General features: G+C 44.9%; 1 protein-coding gene across 1 annotated transcript in view; it reads right to left on the bottom strand.

Moving 5' to 3' along the window:
* SMS (spermine synthase) overlaps positions 1–15017 on the bottom strand; it is a 137626-nt gene that overhangs the window by 113491 nt on the left and 9118 nt on the right. Inside the window, exon 2 of the mRNA XM_066599796.1 lies at positions 7840–7960. Coding sequence (XP_066455893.1) covers positions 7840–7960 — 121 coding nt within the window. The remainder of the gene's footprint in view (positions 1–7839; positions 7961–15017) is intronic.

Below are 15017 nucleotides of genomic sequence, written 5' to 3'. Positions count from 1 at the left end.
AATGTTCACGCTGCGGAATTCCATTGCGGAATTTCGCAGCGTGACAGAAAACACAGCATGTTCTATTTGTCGCGGGAATACGCGTGGCCGGCTTCCATTGTAGTCAATGGAAGCCAGCCGTAACGCTTTACGTCCGCTGTAGCACAGCGGAAGTATGGCGTGAATACGCGTCCCCGCCCACAGGCGGTCGCGTCATCTGACACTGCTGGTGCATCGTGAAGCTAAAAAGAAAGATATGCACATTTCTTGAACACACAATCAGTTTGTACACACGGCTGTAAGTATGATGCATCTAGGAGTAAATAAGTACTTCTTATATATTTTATAAAGGGGAGGTCAACTTTTGTGGTAATGGTGCTTAATGGGTTAATACTGCATGGCGCTACATTCTGAAGATATTTCCTAAAGACATTTGTGGATACAAGTCAGCTGCCCTATATGGATGAAATCTGTACTTCTGAGCCGTACAATTATACCCTTTGTTACTTGAGAAGCCACACTGGAACAGGCCTGAAAGTAGTGGCACAAATGACCCTCGGGGAGCGGAGCGGTCCGCAGGTTACGACCATCATCTGCTGTTTTACTAAATGCCCACAGGAAGATGCAACTTAATCCTCCAATCCAAGGTCACACTGCAGCTGTGCGCTCGAAAAAACCAACAAATAAGACATTTTATTTACCGGCTTGAAAGTTTAAATAACATTTAGTGTTTTCATGACACGAGCTGCGGAATTTACGTGGGACTCTCAATTCTTGTCTTTTCACATGATATAGCCAAAAGAAAGGTGGACACCTGACCATCACACCCTTATCAGCTTATTGAACGACCCATTGCAAAACCATGGGCGTTATTATGGAGTTGGATCCCTTCTGAGGATTCTAGGAAGGCGTTCCACAACATTTTGGATTGTGCCGACAGGAAGTTCAGCCAGACACATAGGGAATGTGAAACACTGAAAGAGAAGAGACCGATTCTCATTGACCCAGTCAACGATGAATTCACCTGTCTAAACAGTCTGCCTGAGCGCAGATGAGCTGCCGATGACGTCATCAGCTCGTTCGATTGTGCAAGCGACAATCATGCCGTCTAAAAGGAGCGTTAGGCTAATGTCCACGGATGGATTTTATTTATAAAATCCGCGCGTGGCCCCCGCACTGCATCTTGCTGCCCATAGGGATGCATTAGCATCTGTAGGGCAGCTAAAAGCATGCGGATGGGATTTCTTCCCGGCGTGCGGGTCGCACGCACGGAAAGAAATCGCAACATGCACCATTTTCCTGCGGGTCTGCCACACGGACAGCTCTCGCGGCTTCCATGGAAGCCGTCCGTATCCGCGGCACACCCGCAGCTGAATTTCTGCTCTGCCACGGAACCGCGGGAAAGCAGGAATTCAAAAGGAAAAAAAGTGTGCACGGCGCATGCGCCGCCGGGCCGAGCACATCCGCCGGTCCGTAGAAAGAAGATCTAGCCAAGACATATTCGAGATCCGCAGCATATGGACAGTTAAGTAATAAGAATTTTCTGGCCTCCTGTCTGCAGAAAAGGAGGGATCCGCAGCGGGATTCTGCATGGAGAATACGCACGGGCCCGAATTTTCCCGTGGACATTAGGCCTAAACCTACATTAACCCTGCTGCCACTAACTACCATACGAGCAGCTTCTACCCTCACCTATTATGCCCTTCCCCGGTAAACGTATGGACCGGCGGTTTCCAAAGCCATCTCTTAGATTCGCCTCTTGTGATGTTTCCCGCACGTGTCCCAGAGCCCATTCCAGCTAAAGTGAAGGCTCCAATTATCTACCAAATTATTTTTGGCATATAGAGCATTAGTTTGCTTCAGGGGAAAAAGCTAAAAGCATATTATATAATGCAATCTGCTAAACGCCTCATTGACAGATGTATTCAAGGAAATTTTTTCGAAAAATGCAAATCAACCAAAGTGAGAAAATACCCCAGAGCTCCGGATGACCTAGAAAGCAGATCGCGGCCATCCGAAGGATGGAGCGCAGGACAGCAGTAAATAACACAATTATCAGAGCTCGTTAATCCCCTCATTATTTCTAGAGCATCAGCAGAACAAGGAACACAATCATACGCTAGAGGGCTCACTATGGGGGAATGAAGGCGACACAACGAAACACTATGGGGACATTCACTTTACTAATACATGGCCTGGTCTGGTTAATTATTGATTAATAATAAGGACTTCTGATTAATAATTACAGAACGACAATATATAAGGGGTATTTCCATAGCAAGCTTTCATCTTATAGTTTGCTATACCCAATACCCCATGTATCATGTGGTGTACTTTTTTACTGTACTTCACTACATAGGAAATCATAGTCGACTTCGTTTTCCTATACAGTAAAAAGAAGGTATGCCAATGCATACGGGCCCAGCGATGCCAATAGGACAGCGTTTGGCTTATCCGGGTGCATTGGAACCTATGGACACGTTCAGTGTGGTACGTGCCGACAAGTCCCCCAGCCCTCGTGCTGGATGTGTGCATGTAATGCGGCATAGAGTGTTAAGGCAGCAGTATGCAGTCCTAAGCTCTCACTCACAACCTGAAGGTTGCGGGTTCAATGCCCCTTATGGTTCAGGTAGTCGGATCAAGGTTGACTCAGCCTTCCATCCTTCCGAAGTCGTTAAAATGAATAAGTTGGCGCTACACAAATAACAAGTCCCTCCCTTCATGTAAGCTGAACAGTGGGCCTCCGACACACCAGCAATTTTTCCATCCATGTGTAGTCCTTCAAAACAAAACAGACTATACACGGATCCATATTATATTATGTGGCAACACACATGAACAAGTTTTTTCACGCAGACACGGACCGAGTGAAAAAACTCATAGCATGCACTATTCTGATTGTTTTACGGACGAGACTTGACCATTGAAATCAATGGGGTCAGAAAAAAACAAAAAACAATGGACAGAACTCAGATGCTGTCCGTGTGCTTTCCTTTTTTGTAAAAAAAAAAAATGCGTTTTTTTTTGTTTTTTTTTTAGGACACATGGATGATATAACAGACTTTCTTTGTTTTGTGCAAGTGTGCACCTAGCCTTAAATGGTACGTGATAGCTGTTTACAGTACAGATATTGCATATAATGAAAGATGTGAAAAGTGCAGTGTTATCCCACGAGCGGATATCCGCAGTGGAAGACCTGCATTTGATCACGGAAGCAAATTGAGTTTGGTCACATTTGCATGCAGTTTTCCATGCAAATGTACATTTAAGGACTGCGTATCATCCGCGCGGAAGAACGGCCGCATGCAGGGAATGACATCAGAAAGTTGGGCAACCCCCTGGAAACACCCTTCTATCGCTCAGGTGACATTCTCTTGTGCTGTCGTGGTGAGATGCTCTAAGAGCCTTCAGAACAAGATACTGCTCTCTAGGCTTGGCTGGTTTACACTACTTATTTTGGGAGTAGTATAAACCACTTTAAAGAAAAACCACCTAATTCTTATGGAGGAAGAGCCCAGAGGGATAAGCGTAGGTTGCAGACAGCAGTCTGGATGGTGTGCTGCTCCCCACACTATCGTGCATTGTCTGCCCACAAATTCATGTTTTCTTTATACCATTATCTGGTTTCCTAGCAACTTGCAAGCAAATCCGCTCCCATATACAATGTAATGGTGTATGCATTGCAAATCGAACACATCCATAGAGATCAATGGGGCTCATACATGCAGAATCCATGGTAAAATAGAGCCTGCTGCGATTTTTCTTCTGCTCACAGAATCCACAATTCCTACCTGCAAGTGAGAGCGAACTTGCGAAAGTCTATGCATGCCAATGCCCATGTATTACTGTGTATCAGACGCACGGACGGCGATAACGGAATCCGCAATTCAAATCCGTTCGCGTGAGACTGGCCTTAAAGACATAAATGCAGTTCTGGCCTTTAAATGAAACACAGAAAAGACCCTAGCTAGTCAGAAAGCCATAAACTACACAATAAAGCAACAGAAATCTACGGTTATGTCAAACAGTTATCGGACTGATGCATTGTAAGGGTGACTACCCACTACAGTTTTTTTTCATCACTGTGAAATTCGCAAAGTTTTTTTTTTCTGCAGGGGTCTATGGGACTTGTAATGTTAAAATCGCGCAAAATCGCAATTTACCGCAAAATCGTGATTTTAACATTACAAGTCCCATAGACCCCTGCAGAAAAAAAACGCTGCGAATTTCGTCGTGAAAAAGAACTGTAGTGGGTAGTCACCCTAAGACTGTACAGTAATGATTAATAATAAAAACATTTATTAAACATAACAAATTAAGGTCACAGCCTTATATAAAATAAGTAAATATATACTTGCAACGTGGAATATGCGACGCGTTTCGACGTGCTAGACGTCTTTCTCAAGCATACATGAATACAGATCAAGCCAGGTATATATAGCACAATAATTGATTACATACCTTTCCCTGAAAGGTCACCGGTGTTGTGCATCGTTCCGGTGTACGGCGCCATCTTGGGCCATGAATGATGACGTTCTCACAACTAATCTATGGGACTCCTCTCTGGGAGCCGACGTACGGGGTTACGTCACATGACTCCTAATACGGAGCTACGCTGTATGGATGACACGCAGCGCTGCGTTCCATACACCGGTGGTTTGCCGGGGGCGGCGACTGAAAGCCGTACCCCGTCACATGACTCCCCACGTGGAGCCGCGCTGCGTAGGTGACACGCAGCGCAGCGTTCCATGTAGAGGAAATGGGCCGGGGGCGGCATACAGGAGCCGTACCATGTGACAGCTCAATCCTAAATTAAAGCCAAGTCACGTGACTCGTTTCCAGAAGCCAACTATGTAAAGGAAAACTACCTTTATCTACCAATTAGATTTCTGACCTCAATATGTAACAAACAGCTATTTTAAATACACCGATGTGTTGCAAAACTATTGTGTTGATTTTCTTTTTTTAAAAAGAATCGGTCCTTGTTCCATACAAAGTAGCGCAGGAACCCTATTTTTTCTTTTTCTTGATGTCTGTGCGATCCGACCTCTTAGGAGGTTCGGATTTTTCTGGGTGACACCTGCAGCTCTCCATTGTAATACAATTCGGTGGATTTTTTGTGAAAGAAAAAAGAAAAATGCTATATGCCTGCCTGGATACTAGGTGCTGACATGTTCACCCTAGGGTGTCATGTCTGGCACCAGGTGAGTTGATACAAGTTACCAACTAACATCTGAAAAGTGTTTGGCGCTCTCCTTGACTTCCTTTCCTTAAGACTGTACACCAAGTTTTAGGCATTATAAGTAAATGTGCTCCAATACAGGAAGTCATAAAGAGCCCAGCCAGAAATAAGGAGGCATTAAGAGCTGCAGAATGGGCAATCTCAGGGAGAATATCCCGAAACACAGGGCAGCAGAAGGCATTACATCCTAATTAGAGCAAAGAATGCATCTGCGCGACACATTATTAGTTACCCCCTTTCATTAACAAGATCTCCTTTCTCAAGCACAAATGTATTACAGATCAAGTGTCTAAAGGGGTATGTATAGTTAACAGTTGTGTAGGGGGGCCGTTCGAAAAATAATACGCTCTCACATGGTGCCTGTAACGGGCATGCGCTAGAGCAAGAGCGCCAACTGTAGGCGTGCTTTTCAAAGACCGAAAGTGACCACGACGCACAGTGAGAGTTGTCGCTTTCGCTGGAGTGCACGCCCATTATGGACACCATGCTTCGCGAGAGCGCACATTCATTTTTCGAATGTAATCACAGCCGTCCCCCACACAACTGTTGACTGTATATACCCCTTCAGACACTTTATCTGTGCTTAGGAAGGAAGATTTTGCCACCGAAACGCGATGCTCTGTTCCTGTACCGTTTTTATATGAATTAATAAATAATTCCTACACCGCACCAGAGGATTCATTACAGCGTTACCTGAAAACCAGCCTTCATTATTTTGCATTCCTGGATAAAGGCCCATTTACACGGCCCGATGATCGCTCAAAGATCGCTTAAATTACACTTTGAGTGACAGCTTTGAGTGATCATTTTGCTTAAACTATTAAAGCAGCTACTCAGCTACTTAAGAACAATTAATTAAAAAAAATGAAGCCTTAGCTGAAAGCAGTTAATAGCCCGAGGGCTCTTATCTGCATTCAGATCCTTTGTTCTCCAGTGGGAAACAATGCTATCAGCACTCCCCGTGGAGAACTGCTGATAAGGCTGAAGGACGATTTTTAGTTTGCACTGAATTTAACGATCAGCTAGCAGTGCCCGAAAAGCGCACGATGGGCGCACATTTAGACACACCGATTATCGCTAAAACGATCGCCGATTAGCATTTTTTTTCTTTTTCGCGATCATCGGCTGGTGTAAAAGGGCCTTAAAGGGGTTGTCTCACGGCAGCAAGTGGGGTTAAACACTTCTGTATGGCCATATTAATGCACTTTGTAATGTACATCGTGCATTAAATATGAGCCATACAGAAGTTATTCACTTACCTGCTCCGTTGCTAGCGTCCCTGTCGCCATGGATCCGTCTAATTCTGATGTCTTTTTTAGACGCGCTTGCGCTGTGCGGTCTTCTCCCCTTCTGCTCGGTCCAGGCACGAGCTGCGTTCTGGCTCCGCCCCCTTCTACGCATCATCGCGTAGCTCCGCCCCGTCACGTGTGCCGATTCCAGTCAATCAGGAGGCTGGAATCGGCAATGGAACGCACAGAGCCCATGGTGCACCATGGGAGAAGACCTGCGGTGCACCATGGGAGAAAAACGCAGTGCATCCCTGGGAAAGGACCGGCGGCCATCTTGGGAGAAGATTTTTTATTTATTTCATCAGATCGGTAAGTAGCAAGCGGCTTAAAAACCGCTTTACTTTGCTATTTTATGCCAGGGGGGTGACAGGGGGAATGGGGTAAGGTAAAATTTTGAGGTTTGCCGTGAGACAACCCCTTTAACAGGGCGTCCGGACATTCATTAGTCCCCCTTTGGAGTAAGTACCCATATGTTTATTTTAATGGACTACAGATACGTCTTTCTGACGGACCCTTTAAGCACTTGATTTTATCTTTTGCTACCTATTTATGCAGAGGAGAAAGGTAGCTCGAGTGAGAGGTAGAGACATACAAAGACCCCACTGCTCAAGGCTCTTGTAAGCATTTTACTGCCTCACTCCAGAACTGGACTTACATCTACACTGCTCAGCACTGCTGTATAATATCCTCCATACTGCTCTTACTTCTGAGGGTGTGCTACTCAGAGATAGAGGGGCAGGATCTCCTCTGTGCATGCAGGGTGTAGAAGACATCATAATCTCCATCCAAACTAGTAATAGATACAAGTCACATAATGGCGACATAAGGGGAGACGTTTACGATTGGCATTTCATATATACCAGTACCACAATACATTGAAGTAAAATGCGCTATAGTTATTAAGAGACACACACCTCTTACTACATTTTGAGCAGCTTTGCCTGTCTGTATCAGAAATTAAAATCTACAGCTGCTCATTGATTTGTGCAATAATTGAAGCCAATTCTGGTACAAATTATAGTAAATATGGTAGCTTGTGGAAGGCCGTGTTCTCCACTAATCCCACTTGCTTTTTTCATCACTTTTGAAAAGTGGCGAGAGAAGTGGAAACAAACAAAAAGTCATATTTGTACGCAAAAATGGAAAGTAACAAAATCCACGTCTTTCCAAACTCAGAAAAGTGGCGCAAATCATTTGCTAAATTCACCCATGCGGTTATGTATTCCTATTCTGAAAAGTCATCTGAAATGACACATCTCAAACATGACTACTGTGTCACCTAATGATCACGGCATTCAAGGATGCTCTATTACACGCCTGCCATCTTACCTCCCATTTTCGGCTGTGTATGTGGCCAGGTAGCCATGGTCTGCCCAGCTATGTACAGTCTCTGTCATTCCATGTTGTTGGAACAAGGGCTGCAGCTCTTTGATGATGGCACTTCCGTCAGCTAAAAAATAGTGAGATGAGAGCAATTACATTAAACATTTTTGAAAGGCAATTCTTCAGAAAACACAAAATCGCCAGTTATGAACTTGGTCTGACAGCCGACACCTGCCGTGTACTGAGGCAACGCCATAGAATAATACCCAACACCATATATACCATACATATATAGCATCCGCTGGGAAGAGGTTGAATGTCTTTTGATCGTCCCTGCACACAGCTTCTGCAGATTGCTGTTGCTAGGTTGAATCCTTACACCACTTCTTAGCAAGCAGAGTCTACATAGGGGTGGGAGTGCGATCTTATCAGCCGCTTCACGCTCCAGGAAAATCTGCCTCCAGAGCCGGAAGCAAGTGATAACACGGCCTCAGCTGTACACAGACTGCATTTTGTATACCACTTCCTAAAAAGTGCTGTAAGGATTAAACACAGCAACAGTGATCAGCAGCCGCTATGAGCAGGAAATATCAAAGAGCATTTTAAACCAAAAGGAAGCAAAATCCTCTTATTATTACCAAGTTTACTAAAATCATATATCCAATTCAAATCCCCCCCACCCCCACCCTACAGTATAGGCATTTAATCCATATAACCAAGTGATGATGCAGAAAATCTGCATTATGTTTTTATTCCATGATGTCTTATAAATAACAATAATAATCCAACCTTAGGCCTCCTTCCCACGAACGGATTTACGCCGCGTAAATCCTCGGCAAAAATCCGCTGCGTTGCACCCTGCTATTAGGTTCTATTGAACCTAATAGCACAATGCACACGATGCGTAATTCCACCGCGGAATTACGCACCGTGAAATCTCCCGTTCTCACCCGCATGTTCTATTTGCTGCGGGTGTACGCGCTGACGGCTTCCATTGCAGTCAATGGAAGCCGTCCGTTCACGCTATCTCCCGCTGCAACCAGCGGAAGATAGCGTGAAAAAACGCTTCCCCGCCTACCGCCGCGCGTCACGTGACACGGCCGGCCACGTCATGTGACGCGGTGGGCGTGTCACATGACGCGACGGCGGTGGGCGGGGAAGCGTCTTCACGCTATCTTCCGCTGGTAAGTGTGGGGTCTCTGGGGGGCGCGTGACGGGCTTCGCAGCGGAATATTACGCGGCGGAGCCCGTCACGCTCGTGGTAAGGAGGCCTAAAGATTAAAGTGAATCTGTGAGGACCGATCTGAGATCAACTCTGTAGGAGTGATGGCGACTGATGCTGGCACAGACAACTGGCACTGGCATTTGGCAGTGAGCACGAGCTTAGATCTGCCAAAAGCTAGGACAAGACCAGACAAACTTTCCAGTCATCTGGTGTCCCGTCATTGTCTGGCTGTACCTTGCTGGGAATACACACTGCAAGTGACAGTTTATTGCATTCAAAAAAAGACACGGTGGTGAGGTGGGGCGTAATAACAGCATGTTATATCATTGGGCCTATTTCACATGAGTGCAATACTGGTGCATTCCTACACCCGTATAATGGCTACAACCAGGGGTCTCAACACCAGAACGAGCAGCATCATAAGCACCCACAATGCTGTCAGTTGGCCTAAGGCCGTCTGTACACGACCGGGTCGGATTCCCCATGTGGGAGCCCACAGCGGAATTCGGCTCGGTTCCCAGGCAGCAACCCCGCATACCTTCTTTTCTCTGTATTGCGGATAACCACAGATGCTCGCTGCTGGATATGTGCAGTACAGATTTTAAAAAAAATAATATATATATATTTGTTTTTCTCGTTCCATCAATAAGCAATGTCAACTGCGGATGGGCCACTGGTTGGATGGCTTCCACTGACTTCAATAGGTTTGTGTGAAAAACAGTCAATGTGTATAATGGGGCCGAGTGCTTCTGTGGATTAACACAGCCCCAAATATACTACTATGGCGGAGGGACCTAATAGACATAATTGACACCAGAAGAACAGAGGGACTTTGTTGAACATATAGAAATTCTAATTTTGAGAGCTCCCTATGTAATTTGGAGGCAGGTCCCAGATGTGATGAACAACTGGATAATTGGGCAAATTGTGACCACCAACTGCCCATCGACGTATTAAACATTTATTATAACACACGTCAGGGCGGTTTCACACCTGCGTTGGGGGTTTCGCTTTCCTGCCCCATTCAGGGAGTAGGAAAGTTAAATCTCTGTGGCCAAAGCGCTCTGTCTCTGGACGGAACCTAACAACGTCGAACAGACCCCATTGACTATAACGCTGTCCATTCGCTTTCCGCTCAGGTGCCCTTTTTCTTCCGGCAGTTTGTGCCGGATCTGTGACGCAACCTCCCACCGGTAGCTCCAGCGCAGATGTGAGACCTCCCTCACGGTTCTGCAGTTCCTCAGACCACTTCAGGTCACCTTTGAGAAAGTTTATATGAAACTCTTGCAAAGAACACATCATAGCTAAACAAGTGTGGGAATTTACGGACAGACAGCCTCAGATAAGCATGTCAGCAACAAACTAGTAACATTTGTAGCATGCGGATGATAAGTTCACGCCAGCACTGTTCTACTTAAATGCTTTGGCTGCTTTCCCAATAACAAGGAATACATTAAATTTCATATGATTAGCCTGCCAAACATGGTAAAGAATACCCCCAACCTAAAGTGAAAATAAATTTCTGTGTGTCTATAGTATTAGTGGCATGCGGGGGCGGAACTAAAAAAAAGGCCGAGTCCCATAGCAAACTTTCCAATTCCCCCAACAAGCAAGAACACTGACTAGCTCTACGTGAAAGTTAAGGTAAGGACACACTTGTTTTCCGAGTCATGTAAGAGTTAAATATGTAAAAATATGTAGACTGTATATATTACACACACAACTGGGCCGCAGGGTATACCATTATCATTACCAATAAAACAGTTAAGGACTGGTATCTTAAATCGACTCTCTGGTCCCGGACAAAGCCAAATGGCCACACCGTTCTCCGATTGCCTTTTGCATACTGAGCATTGTTAGTGTATTTGCTACGCACTGCTCCGATTGGCCAGCACTGCTCACCTGATCACCAATGGCCTATCAGAGCAGTGTGTAGTGTCTAAAGGCCCATTTAAACACAGCTGTTTTTTGAGCAATAATCGTTGTGTGCCTCTAAGCGCAAGGTGATCGCTCAAACGTTGAGCGATCCCTTTGCACTCCGAGCGGGGTATGTAGAAGACCAGTGGGGCTACTTGTCTTCTGCATCCAGTCGTTCTCTGTTCAGAGTGCCTGGCTGGTCTACAGCGGAGCGCTCTGAGCGGGGTATGCAGAACACAGCTGTACCGCTGTGTTATTCATATCTCGGCTGTTCTCTCAGCTGGTATACAGCTGTGCGCTCCGTGTGGAGTATGAAGAACACAGCTGGACCACTTTGTTCTTCATACCCCGCCTGTGTTCAGAGAGTGGGATACAGCTGAAAAAAAATTGTATCAGCTGTATCCCGCTGTGAACTCCTGATAAGGCTGATCGTTCTCTTTCAGCATGCTGAAAGACAACGATCAGAGACTACTTAACGAAAACTGCACAATGTCAGTGCAGTTACACACAATTATCGCTCAAAAGACGGCTTTTGTGCAAATTTTGAGTGATAATCGTTGTGTCTAAATGGGCCTTTAGACTACGATGAACTACCAACACACTGTGTGCATCAGGTAGTCAGAGGAGCGGTGCAACAATCTTGCTTTTTACGGGACCAGAGGGTCGATTTGACCTTTCATAGAACTCGGACCACAAAATTATTTCAGACCATAGATCACAAAATATTTCCAACTCCAGACCAAACCTCTAAAATAGTAATATCCCAGAGCCCAAAGTTTATTCAGACTCCAGAATTTATCAGATACCGGCTCAGACCCCTAAATTATCAAGCCTCAAGACTAGAACCCAATATATTTAGCTGGGGACTTCTTGGTCCTCTTAACTTCCTCTTGAAGCTTCCGTCATTGGCCAATGTCAGAACCTTGTTTGTGTACGTTGTTCTGACGCCCCCTAGTGTTAGGAGATTGTGTGCTGCACTGTGCGTTATTTTAAGGCAATTGGAGAAATGTTGTTGGGTAACTGGACAGCCCCTTTAAAATGAGCTCTTGATATTGATGAGCTACTTATCCTTGGACAACATAAAAGATTCTAAATGCATGAAACAATGAGAGCTGAAGCATAAAGACAATAAAAAATATATATATATATATATTCATATTCCTTATTTTTAATTCTCTGTATGCTCAAACTCTCATACATAATACGATAGATAGATATGAGATAGATAGACATGAGATAGATAGATAGACATGAGATAGATAGATAGACATGAGATAGATAGATAGATAGATAGATAGATAGATAGATAGATAGATAGATAGACATGAGATAGATAGATAGACATGAGATAGATAGATAGACATGAGAGAGAGAGAGATATGAGAGAGAGAGAGATATGAGAGAGAGAGAGATATGAGAGAGAGAGAGATATGAGAGAGAGAGAGATATGAGAGAGAGAGATATGAGAGAGAGAGATATGAGAGAGAGAGATAGATACACACAAAACTATTCTTTTTTGTTTCTAGTAAAAAAATATATTAAAAAGTGAATTGTTCACACAAAAAATGCAATCACAGCATTCAATCAGTAATGTAAGCAGCACAAATAATTGTTCTGCATTCTGCTGTCATTTGACAGGTCTTCATCCCCATTTAAATCTTAAGCCAGTCTATAAAATCTAACTGACAAGACTTGGTGGGTGCATTAGGTGAAAAATCTTCCCACGTACGGATTGGTTTATAAGGTATTTGGCCATCTGGTGACACGTGCCTCTTGGCATTGCTACTTTTAACCAGTCATTGGTAATGGCAGCATCTAAGCAGTTTGGATGAGGGCCACCTCCCCTCCACCCGGCAACATAATCACGGGGTGCAGAGGGATTGTCCTGGCAGCTGGAGGCCAAATGAAGGCCCCCAGGTCTGTCATCTTAGTACTCCTATTAGGCCCTGCCTATTGCTTAATAGGATAATGCATCAGCACTAGAAATACTGCAGTGTATTATACAAGCGATCACACATTTAAGCTCCCTAATGGGACTAAAATGTAAGAACAAAAAGTCCAGTTTCACACAAGCGTTGCAGCACCTTTTCTTGCAGTAAATGCAGGGCAGCTGAGTGGAAACCAAACGGACCCCATTACAGTCAACGGGGTCCGTTCAGCGCTGTTCAGTTCTGTTATAAAACAGACCCATTCGGCCAGGGAATTCCCTTTCCTGACCCCCCCCCCCCCCCCCCCAACAGAGCAGGAAAAAGGAACTCCCTCTGCAGATATTAACCCTTTGCAATACAAATATGGATTCAGAATTTCCTAGGGGGCTTTCTCTTTCTGCCAATATACAATGGTGCCATCTGCTGGCTAGAGCCAGTACTGCGGTATGTGACATGCTGGAGAGGCCCCTGAAAACAGAGCGGCCAGTAATATACAGTAAGAATACCCTGCCGGACATACTACCGCAGTACTGGCTCTAGTCAGCAGATGGTGCCATTGTATAATGGCAGAAAGAGAAAGCCCCCTAGGAAACCCTGAATATAAAATTATACTGCAAAGGGTTAAAGCAGCCTTAGGTCACTTTCACAGGGCCGAGAAAAATCGCACGAGATTTGTGCATTGAAAGACGCACAGATCTCGCAGAAATATGAACCCCATTCTTTTGACATGAGCGATGTGATGCGGGGAGAGAAAAAATGGCAGCATATCCTATCTTTGGGTGTTCCCTTGAAACACCTTGCTTATTCTTTTGAATGTGGCCGATAAAAACACCGTACGGCATGCAAGGTGCACACGAGTGCAATGCAATGTTCTGCATTGAAAGCAATAGGAAACACTTGCCGATCCTCCAGCAGTGATTGGCAGCTACCTCTATATGTATAGTCATACACAGATAGCTCCGCCCACTGGACTGTTCAGCTCAGAATGTGCAGAGATATAAATGAATAAACTACAAGTTGTTCAGTATATCCATCTGCTCAGCTGCTCCGGCTCTACAATGTGCCGCCTGCAGTTTGGGCAACATGTTCCAGCTGACAGGTTCCCTTTAAGTTATATACATCGACGGGAAAGAAAGGAACAGCAGCCATAATGGTAAGCCAAATAGATGACAAAGTTACAGAATCAAAGCCCACGTACACTTGCATCATTCACAACGTTTTTGAAACAGCTCCATGAAATGGGACTTCCAACTTGTAAAGCTTTCTTGTCCAGTAGAAATACATCTTTATATATGGGATCAAAACAGTCAGGAATATAAAGGAGTCCAGATTTGTGTCCACAGAAAAAGGTTCTCGGTATTTTCTGTACTGTTTTTGTTGAAAAGTCTCCAACCGAACTGTGAAATACAAGTTGTTCCTTAAAAAAAGAAGAAGAAAAAAAAAGGACGCCAATTCTAATGCCAAGCCCTGAGCTTAATTAGGGTTTGAATGAATGTCTCACAAGATGCCACAAAATAAGCACATTCATCCAGACGCCAGATGCCTGCACGGAGTTGTAAACTTACGGAACACTGCAGTTTTTGATCCTAAATCAGGGTACTTTCACACAGGCCAAGTATAGGCCGAAAAATCGATCATCTGATTTTCAGCTACAGTTGTCCATGTAAATGTGAGACCCAACAAGGTACCGAGCGAGAAATCGATCATTAGTCGCAGCTCACAACTGGCTGCTCACGATGAATGGAGGCGAGTGGCCAAAAGAGATCTCCGGCGTGCTTCGCACCTCCATCCACGGAGCATTGATCACTCCTGCGTGAAAGGATAGGAGCGATGGACGTTGGGATGACTGTAAGCCAATCGAGTGCCCAACAGTCATCCCTTAAAATGACAGCGGTTTGATGCTTAGGATCAATGGAGACAGGAGGGGAAACTCATTAAGATTGACAGAGAGCTCTGGGAAACCCCAGGTAGAGGGTTGCATATACCATAATCCTGGAGAAGGCTCGTCGGGGCACTGCGGGACACCCGCTTTTATTGACACAACCGACACATAGTTGTGCTGGTCTTCATGAATATGGCATTGGTCATGAATAACCTGGTAGACCAGTTATAGG

Source organism: Eleutherodactylus coqui, chromosome 4, assembly GCF_035609145.1.
Source record: "Eleutherodactylus coqui strain aEleCoq1 chromosome 4, aEleCoq1.hap1, whole genome shotgun sequence".
In the NCBI taxonomy this organism is placed as follows: Eukaryota; Metazoa; Chordata; class Amphibia; order Anura; family Eleutherodactylidae; genus Eleutherodactylus; species Eleutherodactylus coqui.
The sequence above is the reverse complement of the archived record's forward strand: the minus strand, read 5'-3'. Positions and strand labels throughout refer to the sequence as shown.